Source organism: Vitis riparia, unplaced genomic scaffold (assembly GCF_004353265.1).
Source record: "Vitis riparia cultivar Riparia Gloire de Montpellier isolate 1030 unplaced genomic scaffold, EGFV_Vit.rip_1.0 scaffold849_pilon_pilon, whole genome shotgun sequence".
In the NCBI taxonomy this organism is placed as follows: domain Eukaryota; kingdom Viridiplantae; phylum Streptophyta; class Magnoliopsida; order Vitales; family Vitaceae; genus Vitis; species Vitis riparia.
Genome location: NW_023269813.1, coordinates 44,968 through 59,275, shown reverse-complemented (window position 1 = coordinate 59,275; position 14,308 = coordinate 44,968). Strand labels below are relative to the sequence as shown.

General features: G+C 35.2%; 2 protein-coding genes across 2 annotated transcripts in view; both read left to right on the top strand.

Moving 5' to 3' along the window:
* The window catches only part of LOC117910779 (putative leucine-rich repeat receptor-like protein kinase At2g19210), a 56,576-nt gene that overhangs the window by 30,672 nt on the left and 11,596 nt on the right, over positions 1–14,308 (top strand). The gene's annotated exons all lie outside the window — the stretch shown is intronic.
* Positions 6,387–13,279, top strand: LOC117910780 (putative leucine-rich repeat receptor-like protein kinase At2g19210). Its single transcript, XM_034824929.1, has 3 exons — positions 6,387–6,705; positions 6,837–6,963; positions 13,130–13,279. The coding sequence occupies exons 1-3, from the start codon at positions 6,451–6,453 to the stop codon at positions 13,138–13,140; spliced, it is 393 nt and encodes a 130-aa protein (XP_034680820.1). The 5' UTR covers positions 6,387–6,450; the 3' UTR covers positions 13,141–13,279.

Sequence of the window (14,308 nt, the reverse complement as noted above, 5' to 3'; positions counted from 1 at the left end):
TAAAATCTTTTCTTTGCAAGCCTTATCTTAATTGATCAACAAAAGGAGCTGATGCCAAATTCTGTGTTCTTTGCAGGAATTTGTCAGGAAATAATCTCACAGGTTCAGTTCCATTGGCTCTCATTGAAAAATCTAGAAATGGATCCCTGTCTTTGAGGTCTGGTTGCTCAAAATTAACCTTTATTTGAAGTTTTCTTGGTGGTTATTCATTTTATTCTTGGTAGCTGTCCTCAGTTCCAACTTTTCTTTCAGAATCCAAGACGAATTCTTATTTTCTTCTGTTTTCCTTAGTTTTGAGAAAAGATTTTTTTTTGGTCCCGCCACTCTGACATATATTAGCATTGTTGATGATAGATTGGATGGGAATCCAAATCTTTTTAGCAAAAGCTCCTGGGAGGATGAGGAAGAGGAGGACAAAGAGAAGACCAATAATAATGTTATTGTTCCAGTAGTTGCATCCATTATTTCAGTTCTAGTCCTCTTATTAGGTGAAGTAGCTGCCTTGTGGATATTTAAAAGGAGACAACAACACGGTATTCTTCTTTGTCTTATGGGGTATTTTAAGAAAAAACTTGTGACAACGCTGATTACATTTACAATGATCTAACTAGCTGTGATATTGTTGTGAATAAACCTAATTAATGAAGATGGTATGACATTGGACTCAAAGAACTGGCACATTAGTTACTCTGACGTTGATAGAATCACTGACAACTTCAAAAAAATGCTTGGCCAAGGAGCGTCAGCAAAAGTTTACCTTGGCCATTTAAGTGATGGCACTGAAGTTGCAGTCAAGATGCTGACACCTACATCAGTTCTAGTGTTTAAGCAATTCAAGACTGAGGCAAGCTTCTCTGTAGTTGCATTCAAGTGATTCTGATTTTGAATTGGCTATAGCTAGTGTTCAGCTACATAGCTAGACTCAAACAAAAGGAAAAGTCAATTTGAATGTCGTTGGTTGTGTTGATTTGAATGACAGGCTCAGCTGTTGACAAGAATTCATCACAAAAACTTGGTTTCTCTAATTGGATACTGTGATGAAGGTTCAAGGATGGTGCTTGTTTACGAGCATATGGCTAAGGGGAACTTAAAAGAGTATTTATCAGGTACCTAGTTGTATTGTAGCACCAAATGAGATTTCTGGTTAATGTGGTTATTTTAATTTCTTTCATACCCCATTAAAATTTGACTTATCAAAAAAAAAAAGAAAAAAAGAAATACCCCATTAAAATTTGGTTTGTTAGAAATAGATTGAGTTTCAACATTCATGTCCAAAAACCATGCATTTTGACAAAACCATAGAATGGTTCCTATTATTATGCCACATTTTGCATTCTTTCTGTGGTATTTTCAAGTAAATGCAGAAGGGTAGTAAAGATTTAATTTATCATGCATGTGTGTAGGTAAAAAAGAAGTTGTCTTGAGTTGGGAACAAAGGCTTCGAATAGCCATTGATGCAGCACAAGGTTCACTAATTAATCCGCAGATGAACTTAAAATTTTTCTTATAGCTGTCTAATTCCTTTTTTAACTATTTTTTCCTGAACTAAGTGAATTGGAATTTGAATTGTAGCATTGGAATATTTACACGATGGTTGCAATCCACCCATAATCCATAGAGATGTTAAAACTGAAAACATCTTATTGAATGAAAAATTTCAAGCCAAAGTTGCAGATTTTGGGTGGTCTAGAAGTATGCCCTCTGAAGGTGGAAGCTATGTATCAACTGCAATTGTTGGCACACCGGGGTATGTCGACCCCGAGTAAGTACCCTTTGTTATTTCACTGAAATCCAATGCTATTAAATTGATGGGTGTTGTAGAAAATCAATAAAGTGAAACTTAAAATAGAATTTGTGTCATCTCAATTTTACTGGGCTTTAAAACATTGTTGTTCGCCTATTTTCAATGCTAAGCAATTGAAAATTTTATCAGTACCTTTTCTTTTAGGACAAACTGAATTTCAATTTTTTTTTTTTAAATTTTTTTAGTTTAAATCAACTCAGGTTGTTAGCATGTTTTTCATGTAGGTACAACAGAACCTCAGTACCAAGTAAGAAAACTGATGTTTATAGCTTTGGGATTGTTTTATTGGAGCTTATTTTGGGTCGACCTGCAATCATAAAGACCACAGAAGAGAGCCCATGTAACATAGCAGATTGGGTTCACCAAGTCACTGCAAAAGGTGATATAAAAATGATTGTAGATCCAAGGTTACAAGGAGAATTTGAAACGAATTCTGCCAGGAGAGCTGTAGAGACAGCAATATCTTGTGTGCCATGCTGCTCCATAGATAGGCCAACCATGAGTCACGTGGTACTGGAATTAAAAGAATGTCTGAAAATAGCCATCGCCCACAAAAGAACTGACAATGCTGAAGAGGAACAGGATCATATTAGTAGTGAAGCTGTCCATGAAAGAACTGACAATGTGGAAGAGGATCATGATCCTTTTGGTAGTGAAGCTGCCCATGAAAGAAGTGATGATGCAGAAGAACTTGGTCCTCTTGCTGTTGAAGCTGCCCATGAAGCAACCGACAATGCCAAAGAGGAGCAGGGTCCTGTTCGTATTGAAGCTACACATGAAAGAAATGACAATGGGGAAGAGAGCCATGGTCCTGTTGGTATTGGAGCTGCCCATAAAAGAAATGACAATGGAGAAGAGAACCAGGGTCCTGTTGGTATTGGAGCTGCCAATGAAAGACATGACAACGGGAAAGAGGGCCATGGTCTGTTGGTATTGGAGCTACCCATAAAAGAAATGACAATAGAAAAGAGAACCAGGGTCCTGTTGGTATTGGAGCTGCCCATGAAAGACATGACAAAGGAAAGAGGACCATGGTCCTGTTGGTGTTGAAGCTGCCCATGAAGTTACAGACAATGCAGAAGAGAACCAAGGTCCTATAGGTATTGAAGCCACCCAAGAAAGAACAGACAATGTGGAAGAGAACTGTGGTCCTGTTGGTATTGAAGCTGCTCATGAAAGAACTGATGATTCAGAAGAGGACCATGGGCCTGTTGCTATTGAAGCCACCCAAGAAAGGATTGACAATGTAGAAGAGGACCATGGTCTTGTTGGTATCCAAGCTGCCCATGACAGAAATGATAATTGTGAAGAGGACCATGATCCTTTGAGTCTTGAAGCTGCCCATGAAAAAACTGACAATGTGGAAGAGAACCATGGTCCTGTTGGCATTGAAGCTGCCCATGAAAGAACTGATGATGCAGAAGAGGACCATGGTCCTGTTGCTATTGAAGCCACCCAAGAAAGAACTGACAATGTGGAAGAGGACCATGGTCTTGTTGGTATTGAAGCTGCTCATGACAGAAACAATGGTGAAGAGGACCATGATCCTTCGAGTATTGAAGCTACTCATGAAAGAACTGACAATGTGGAAGAGGACGATGGTCCTCTTGGTATTGAAGCTACAACGGCTATCCAAGAAAGGTAGAGATATTTATCAAAAAAATGGGTGCATATAGCATAACCTCTATGCATCTCTTGTGTTACAATCCTCTTCCCTTCAATTATTTTTAATTAGTATGAAAATTTTTAGAAAATTGATTGTTTGGAAGAAGGCATTTGTTGTGTTTAAAGTGAGGGGAAGTGCTTGTTTTCTTCATTTGATTTTTTATTTATATATATATATTTGGTTGAAGGTCTATCCAACAAGAATGAAGTCAAACAGATTATTTGATAAAAAATAACAATGATTTTTCAAAAGTGCTTGTTCCACTTTCACATATATTATCTGTTTTGATGCTAGTTTGGAGTTTCAACGGGAATCTGGATTTTTGTAGGACAAACTCATATGAGGAGGCCAAAGAAAAGGAGAAGAAGAAGAAGAAGAAGAAGAATGTTGTTGTTCCAGCAGTTGCATCAATTACTTCAGTTGTAGTCCCATCAGGTACGTTAGTTGACTTAGAAAATTCTGAAATGAGGTGGCAACATAGTTTACTCCTGTTTGTTTTATGGGGCAATTTTAAGAGAAACCTTATAATACAGAAATCCTGATTACATGTTCTATGATTTTACTAGATGTAGACATTGTTGTCAAACATAATGAGGATGATAAAACATTTGAGCCAAAGAGCCAACACGTCAGTTATTCTGAGGTTGAAAGAATCACTGACGATTTCCGAAAGGAGCTTGGAAGAGGAACATCAGCAATAGTTTATCATGGTCGTTTAGTAATGGCACTGAAGTTGCAGTCAAGAAGTTGTCACCTTCATCAATTCTTGGGTTAAAGCAATTCAAAGCTGAGGTAACGCTTCTATACTCGCGTTCAAGTGATTCTGGATTTGAACTAGCTATAGTGCAGTTACACATTACCAGACAAACAAAAGGAAAATCAATTTGAATGTGTTAATTTGAGTGACAGGCTCAGCTTTTGACAAGAGTTCATCATAAAAACTTGGTTTCTCTATTTGGATACTGTGACGAAGGTTCAAACATGGTGCTCATTTACGAGTATATGGCAAGGGGGAATTTAAAAGCATATTTATCAGGTACTTCGTTGATTGTACCCCTGAATGAGATTTGCAGTTAATGTGCCTCATTGAAATTTGATTAATCAGAATAAAATCAATTTAAACATTCATGTCCAAAAGTTCCATATTTTGACAGAACCATTGAGAAGTTCGAAAGATAGTGCCAAAACTATGGATGAAATCGTGATTTGAAACTACTATTCTACTACATTTTGATTATTTCTGTTATATTTTCAAGTAACTGCAAAAGCACGTGCAATAAAGATTTGATTTATTTTGTCATGTGTGCTGGTAAAACAGAAGCTGTCCTGAGTTGGGAACAAAGACTTCGAATAGCACTTGATGCAGCACAAGGTTTGCCAATGAGCAGATCAAATAAAAATTTTCTTACAGCTGTCTAGTTCCTTTTGATGCCTTCTTTCCTAAACTAAGTTAAAGTGGAATTTGAATTGTAGCTTTGGAATATCTACACAATGGTTGCAACCCACCCAGAATCCATAGAGATGTCAAAACAGAAAACATCCTATTGAATGAAAAATTGCAAGCCAAAGTGGCAGATTTTGGGTGGTCTAAAAGTATGCCTGTGGAAGGTGGAAGCTATGTATCAACTGCCATTGTTGGCACACCTGGGTACCTCGACCCTGAGTAAGTACCCTTTGTTACTTTACTGAAATGGATTGCTATGATATTGTTGGATGTCTTAGCAAATGAATAAAAGAAAATTAATGAAACAGAAAGCAGAGTTTCCGTTGCCAATTGGAGTACTGATTGACATTTTTGTTGGTTAGCATGCATTGTTCCTTAAGAATGGACTGTCACTTCTTTCTACATAGAAGTATCTAAGGCTAATCAAAATTTTATGAGAAACTTCTCTTTCAGAACAAACTCAATTTCTTTTCTTTATTTTATGCATTGTCTAAATCAACTGAGTTTGTTAGTGTATTATTCATGTAGGTATCACAGAAACTCAGTGCCGAATGAGAAAACCGATGTTTATAGCTTTGGGATTGTTCTGTTGGAGATTATTTCAAGTAGACCTGCTATCATAAAGATCACAGAAGAGAGCCAATGCAACATAATAAATTGGGTTTGCCCCATCATTGCAAAAGGGGATATAAGAATGATTGTAGATCCAAGGTTACAAGGAGAATTTGAGACCAAGTCTGCCAGGAGAGCTATAGAGACAGCAATTTCCTGTGTATCATTCAGCTCAACTGATAGGCCTATCATGAGTGACATAGTAGTAGAATTAAGAGAGTGTCTAAAAATTGCAATGCCCCATGGAAGAACTAACAATTTGGAAGAGGGTCATGCTTCTACTGTTGGTGTTGAAGCTGCAAGGACTGTTCAAGACAGGTACAAAATATTTGTCAAAAATGGGTACATATAGTTTAGACTGCTCAATTCATGGTGCAAATTCTTCTTTCTTTGGTGCACTTTATTTAGAAAAATGCACTTTTTTTAAATTACATGAATTTATATAATTGTGATAGTTTATAGGATGCTCTTTGCTTATCTTATGGTCCAATTCTCTTCTCTTAAAATATTTTCAAATATGAGAGTTTTCAGAAAAGAAGATTATTTGGAAGAAAGTATTTGAGAAGTTTAACGTAGGAGAAAGTGTTTATTCTCCTCATTTTCATTCATTTCTTTTTCTTGTTCTTATCCAATAAGAATATGTGTTGAAAAAGTAAGTAATTATCTGCTTTGATGCTAGTTTGGATGGAAATCAGGATTTCCGTAAGACAGACTCATATGAGAAGGCTAAGGAGACAGAGAAGAGGAAGAAGAAAAAGAATTTTATTGGTCCAGCAGTTACATCAATTACTTCAGTTTTAGTCCCTCTGGAGCATTAGCCAACTTGGGAAGATATAAAAAGAAATGGCCACGTGGTATTCTTATCTGTCATGTGGAATTACTTTAAGAACAACTTGTGATACTGAAGTGCTGATCACTTGTATTATGATCTTATCAGGTAAAGATAAGAATTACTCTGCATTCGAAATAACCCCTCACCGAATCAGAGTAACTAAATTCCAGTGCCTACACTTTAGTTGCTCTGATGTTGTAAGAATCACTGACGAATTCAAAAACGAGATTGGAAAAGGAGGATCAGCAAAAGTTTACAGAGGCCGTTTGAGTACTAGTCATACTGAAGTCGCTGTCAAGGTGCTATTACCATCATCAGATACTGGGTTTGAGCAATTTCGAAATGAGGCAAGCTTACTCTATATTAGCATTCAAGTTAGTCTGATTTTGAACTTGCTATGGTGCAGTTACACATTCCTAGATGTAAACAAAAAGGGAAAATCAATTTGAATATTGCTGGGTGTTGGTTTGGGTGACAGGCTGAGCTGTTGACAAGAGTTCACCATACAAACTTGGTTTCTCTGCTTGGATGCTGTTTTGAAGGTTCAAGCATGGCTCTCATTTATGAGTATATGGGGAAGGGGAGCTTAAGAAAGTATTTATCAGGTATCTAGTTTTCTAATACTTCACAATGCAATCTGTAGTTGTATATGTGGGCAATTCATCTCTCTTTGAGCCCTACTGGTTTTGATAACATACTAGAAACCAATTAATAACAAAGCTATGGCTTTTATGAAGATGTGAAACCACTGTTCTGCTAATTCTGATTATTTTTGCAATATTTTAAAGTAAAGATATCATTTGGGTAGCAAAAACACAAAAAACAAAAAAAAAAAAATTAATTTTCTTATGCCATGAGTGCAGATGAAAATGAAGCTGTTTTGAGTTGGGAACAAAGAGTTGGAATAGCAATTGATGTAGCACAAGGTTAGCTAGTGATCAAATGAAGCTGTTCTTCTATACCTCTAGTTGCTTTTCATAAATTCTTTTTCTATACTAATTAAAGTGGAATTTGAATTGTAGGACTGGATTATTTACATCATAGTTGCACGCCACCCATAATCCATGGAAACATTAAATCTGCAAACATCTTATTGAATGAAAAATTGCAAGCCAAAGTGGCAGATTTTGGGTTGTCTAGAAGTGTATCCAAGGAAGATTCAACTTATTCATCAACTATGGTCGTTGACCCATATGGGTACCTTGACCCTGAGTAAGTTCTCTTTATTACTTCATGGAAATACAATGCCAACAAATTGATGGATATTTTGGGACACCAACAGAAGAAAAATAACTAAACTTAAAATGGAGTTTTTCTTACTACATGCAACAATATTCGTTAATAATGTAACAACATTACAATTTTATGACTAACTCCTCATTTAGGACATACTCAATTTCTTGTTCTTCATGAAAAAGATGTGTTTAGTGTCTCTAGACCAAGATGTGTTTAGGACAAACTCTAAGTTATCTTATCTGCCCCCTATCCTTTAAAGCGAAGTGGAACCTTTGGAACAAGCTTTGGGTCTAATCGGAGGGTAGAAATTTCTCCCGCAACCTCGATCGCATCTTGTCCCATGTACTTCCCTTTGCCTTTCCGCTCACGCCTTGCTTGGACTTGATCCCACCAAATTGAGGCATGACCCGTGCTCAGGAATTTCACCTTCGCACACCTCGGATAGTTCTTTGATCATGTGATCGGATCTAGTCGATCGGATTTGAATCGGAGGTCTTGAACTCGAGTTTGTGAGAGACTCTTGCTGCCACCCTAGCTCTTTCATTTTAGCCCTTTTATTGCCCTAAAAAGAAGACCCGGCTTCTTCTTCTTTCTTTTACGAATCCGGCAAGCGAAAATCCTTTCTTCTCTTGAGTGATTGCTTGAGTTAAGCCTTCTTGACTAGTTTTGAGTCCCGATTTTCAGTCCTTGGATGATCTTGCGGGTCTTAGTACAATGGATTCAAAAGGCTTTTCCCGTTTCCGAAAGAAGCATCTGGAAATGACTTGTCATGGGCTTATGCGATGAAGAATGATTTGCTCGGGAAAAAATCTTGTGCTTATGTGGATGAGTCGCTTCAATTTCCCAAGACTAGAGAAGGGGATTTTCCTACAAAAGATGAAAAGTGCTTAGCTTCAAATGGGATGACTTGTGTACTTCCTTTGAGCCCCATATACACCATCACCTCTTTTGCGACTGCTAAATCAATTTGGGATTTTATAAGTAATCTTGATTCTCAGGATGATTCTAAACCTTTTTCTCAGTTGCAACATGAAGAACATGCCTTAGCTTATAGGTAAAATAAAGAAAGAAGTGTGCTATACTATTTATTACCGAAGGCTTAGGCTTCTATGGGACCAGCTGAACATGAGGGACCCCTTTCAAAGATAGGGGCACCGATTCTAAAGGCTCTTGTCGGGAAGAATTTGATATAACATAGAATAGCCGTAGAAAGGGGCTCTCTAAGTTTTTGATGGGCTTGAGGCCTGAGTTCGAGAATGTTAGATCCTCAATTCAACATCGAGTTCCTCCACCAGACATTGAGAGAGCAGTTGCTGATGTGAGATCCGAGGGGACTCGACTTGCTCCCCTTTACTAGGTTGGGTGCTGGGGGTCGATCTTATATTACTCAGGGTGCTTCAGATCAGGTTCTTGCAGCTGAACATGCTTCGGGGCATCGACCCTATGGTCAGAATCTTCAATCTGGAAGCTCTGCTGGTGCATCAGGCCAACGAGACATGTCCAAGATCATATGCCACTATTGCAAGAAGCCGGGTCATATGATTGTAGACTCTCGCAAGCGGCAGAATGCAAACTCTCGTCGACAGTCAAACACAGCTCATCTTGCTGCTCCCCCAGAGACGCCTACTGAATCGGAGACTTACCAATCCCCTTACTCCATAGGGCCTTTGCAACATTGCTTCTATGATCTTAGGAGCACTCCCACACCCGACACAAATAGTTTTACTCCTCGACAACGAAAACAAAGAATCTATCTTGTCATATCTCTTCCTCTTCTGCTACAAGTATTTGCTTCCCCTTACGCTTACAACATAGGGGGCCGCTTTTCAGGTGCATCGAAGAATATGAATGGTGATACTTCACTTTTTTCTTTTTTTTGGTCTCCTATGATCTACAACCACCCTTATTGTTTAAACTGCAAACTTCGAACAATTCCTTCTAGCTAGTCTTGGTACTCTCTATTGTTATCATCAAATATGTTTTGCCTTTTTACATCTTCTCTTCTTTGAAGATTATAGCAAAAACGGAAGACATTGATCTATTTATCTTTCTGTCGGATAGATAAGCAAGGTTTTTTTTTTTTTTCTTTCTTTCTTAAGAGAAGAAGCCATTTCTAGTGGAAAAGGTTGGGACCTAGCCTTCTTGCTCTTATCTTCCTCCTAGTAAGGAAAGACATAGTTTTAAAGTCATTGCATCCTCTATGAGTTGGATGTATTTACTTTATATTTGGACAGATAATAACTAATTAGAGGGTAGTCGTCTTCTTTCTCTTTATAGTTGGGATAACGAGCTGGGTTAGAGGAAGCAAAGACAAGTAGGCTAGGATTAGATGTGACTTTTAAATGAGGAGGATAGAGGAGAAAAAGCAACTTTATGACTTCCTTTTTTCCTTCATGCACTGGGAGAGGAAACTTATATCTTGGTTGATAGTTCGATGGAACTGCGTGACTTTCTAGATGTTTAACCCTGAGGATGTAGCTAACTAAGGCGGTCTGGATGCTAGTCGGGGAATACCATGCCTCTCAAATAGGCCTTTGAGTTCCTCTAGTTATCTTCTTAAATCACTACCTTTCCAACAAACTTGTCTAGTGTCTTAAAGATAACCCCTCCAATAGCCACCGCCTATAGTTATAAATAGGGGATCACTTCCATGACATTTCATTCATTCTATCAATCATTTGTTTCTCCTTCCTTTCCAAGCTATTCCCAAGTATGGTATTTCATTCCTACCAAGTGTGATATTTCATTTCAACTAAATGTGTTATTCTGTTCGAACCAAATATGGTATGCCAATCCAATCATGGCATCCCATTCCAAGTCATTACCAAGTGTGGAATTCCATTCCAAGTTAAGTGTAAGTTGTAAATGTGCATTATTCAAAATATTCAAGCTTTTGCAAAGAGTACAAAACATTGTTTGGTTCACCGTTTCTTGTGATTTGAAATATTCTTGCTTCAAGAAAGTGATCATTATATCCTGAAAAATGATTTTTTATTAATTAAACACTCGATTGAGGTTAATTCATCTTAAGGACATAGAGTTATTTGTTTGTTTATTTATTTACACACTTATTAGTCCTATATTTTCAATAATGTGTACAACAATCTTAAGATGATTTTATTTTATTGTTTGATTATTATGGCACGCTGCTATGGTGAGAAGTTAAAGAAGTTATCAGAACAAACTTGGATAGGTGGCAATAAAAAAAAGGGTTACCTCATAACTCTAAATCTTGCTTAGGTTTTGTATGAGATTGCCCAATACATTAAAGAATGGTCAACTAATAAGCAAGTGCAAGCAACTATGGAAGCTTGGAATCATTCCAACTTCCTATACAAAAAAATTTATATCTCAATGGTTTGGACACCATTATATATGTGTAGAGTTTAATAAATACCACAAAGGAGTTATGGGAGTTCTTAAGGAAAAGTATAAATTGAGGATGTTGGCTTGAAGAATTTCATAGTCAGAAGAGTTTAGGATTCAAAATGATAGACTCTAAGATAGTCATGAGTGGAGTTCAAGAGTTACAATTCATTCTACAGAAATATATGTAGAAAAGATGGTGTTGAGTGAATTTTTCCAAAATTGTAATTATAATTAAAAAATTGCAACCTTCTTGGAAAATATGTAACTCCATATAAGTTATGGAAAGGATAAAGATTCTCCTTTAAATACTTGTAAGTATGAGGGAATTTAGTTAAAATAGTTGTTTTTAACCTTAAAAGGATTTAATGATGTGAATTGGATATCCATTAGAAAGGATAATAACTCCACTTATAGTTATGTATTCACAATGGAAGGATGACCACATCTTGAAAGTCTAAGGTGAATTACTAGATCCACCATGGGATTTGAATTGATAACATTAGACAAAGCTGGAGAACAAGTCAAACAACTTTATAATTTTCAAGAGGGCATACCATGTTGGTTTAAAAACTTGTGCTAAAATAACCATGCATTATATTAATCAATTAGTTATTAGGAGGGCATAAAAACACATATACAATGATAAATCTCAACATATACATTGAGAACACAATACTATGAGGTAATTACTTTCAATAAAATATTTTCCTTTGATTAAATCAGTCAAAGGATACCTTTCTGATCCACTTACTAAAGGTTTGTCAAGAGATCAAGTTAACTATTCATCGAGGGAATGAGATTAAAGCTATGACTAAAAAGTTTTCATAATGGTAACCCAATCTAGTTGATTGGAGATCCAAAATCTAGGTTTAAAGTACAACTAATTATGAACAACAAGGAAGCACTAGAGAGATAATATTCTTACCTATTCCTATGATGAAATAATGCTATTTGTAGCATGAATTAGGTTAAACTTTACTTTTAATGAATCTATAACTTGGAAACCAAGTGGAGTATGGTAGATACTATTAATAAGAATCACTATATGAGTGTGAAATGGGGTCATTTTTATGAGAATTTTTAAGGTTGAAAAGCTCTAGAGTATCATGAAACCAAGAGTTGTTAAAGGCCAAATGAACACAACTGGAGATTCAACAATGCTTGGGAAGGAGTTGAGTGAACACTATTATCTTGGTTTACACAAAAAGCTAAACAGTTTAAGACATGTTCATAATTAACTAGTAAATTCAATAGTATTTATTAGGTAGGTCCAAAGCCTCAAGTTATATTGTATGCAATTTCTTCCAAAGGTACTCCTTAATTTTAGCATGTCATTTATATATATATATATATATATCTAGTAAATTTTCATTCATGTGGGGATTGTTGGAAAGTAGTTTTAATAAAATGACTTAAAATCATTTATAGGTGATAGAAAATTAAGCTCAAAATGATAAAGAACCTATTCTTTGAGAAAGGTGTGTTCTTTTCTAAAAAAAAATGTGTTTGGTGTCTTAAAACATAACCTTTAGAACAAATGTGTCTAGTGTCTTAAAGACAGAACCCCTCCAATAGCTACCACTACAACTATAAATAGGGATTCCCTTAGCATTTCATTCATTTCAATATCATTTGTTTGTATTTCATTCTAACCAGTGTGATGTTCTATTCCAAGTCATTCTTATGTGTGGAATCCAATTCCAAGTCAAGTGTAAGCTACAAGTGTGCAAGATTCAAAGTGTCTAAGATTTTGTAGAGAATATGAAACACTGTTTTATTCATTATTTCTTATGATTTGAAGTTGTTACTATCACAAGAAAATAATCGGTGTATCATGGAAGACGATTGCAATTAAAACGTAAGCACTTGAGTAAAGCAATTCATTTTAAGGACATTGAGTCAAGCTCTAGCGTCAATCAAACTTATTGTAAGTTTAATTTTATTTTCTTTTGTTTATTTATTTACACATTTATAAGTCCATATATTTTCAATAATGTGCACAGCAAAATTTCCATCACTCTTGTTAATTTCTAATAACAAAAAAAACTTAGAAATCTTGTAGGATTCAATTAGTTAAATATAGAAATTCAATCAATTACTCAAACTAAGAATATTCAAGTTTACTTTTCAATAGTTTTTCATATTAATTATTTTCTTTTGTTATAGGTGTTCCTTAAGTTCAAGGTTGACTAAGAAAAGTGACGTCTATAGCTATGGAGTTGTTCTATTGGAGCTTATTTCAGGCCGACCTGCAATAATAAAGAGCCGAGAGGGGCCAGTTCACCTAGTAGAATGGGTTGGTCTCCTGCTTGATAGGGGGAAATCGGGGGTATTGTGGATCCGAGGTTAAATATTGGAGACTTTGACGTCAATTCTACCCGGAAGGCTTTAGAAACAGCCATGGATTGTGTAAAACTTAAATCCAGTGACAGGCCAACCATGAGTGACATATCATATAAATTAAAAGTATATGAATTATTTAGCAAGAACACGTAGGGATTGCCAAATAAGGCATTACTTCTCAGATTCCGGTGAACATCTATTTGTATTTCACTATTTTGAATAATAATGCTCTTGCCAATTCTATAAAATAAATTGAACCATCATGTAACAGATTATAATTTTAATTAATTCATTATCTCTACATTTGCTTTCGGAGATAATGAGTAATGAAATACAAAATAATATAATTTTATTTATAAGTATTTTTAAATAGAAAATAATCATACTTATATATATATATATAATTATTAATGATAAATAACTTCAATAGATATATTATTACTTATTTTATCTTTTTTTTTTAGATTTTTTTAATGTTTATGTAATTTTGATTTATTTCCATTTCACTAATACTTTTTTTTTATTTAAATTTCAATTTAGCATTTTTGTAAAATCTAACCACCGATGTTTAGATTTTCTTATGTTTAATTATAATTAGTTAAAAATTTATGTGTTTTCAAATTATATAATCTTTATATTAAAAATTAAAATAAATTAAATAAATTTGAAATAACATATATAAATAATTTATTGGCTTTAAATCCAATTTTTTATTTTTCTTAACTTTTTTTTTTCTATTTTCCCCTTTATTTTATTTTTCTCATTTTCTCTTAAATTTTTTAAAAATCAAACATAACCTTAATATTTTACTTCGTCAGTTTATACATCTTAATAAAGAAAAAATGTTTATCAAGTAGAACAAGTAGACAAGAGAGGGAAGCATTGGAATTGGAAAATCAACACTAATTTAATGTGAACATTTGATATAATCAATTTTCTCTCCTCCCAACTCATCATGAAGGGTTTATTTTTGAATTCATGCTGGGGGCCAAAGTTGAAAAT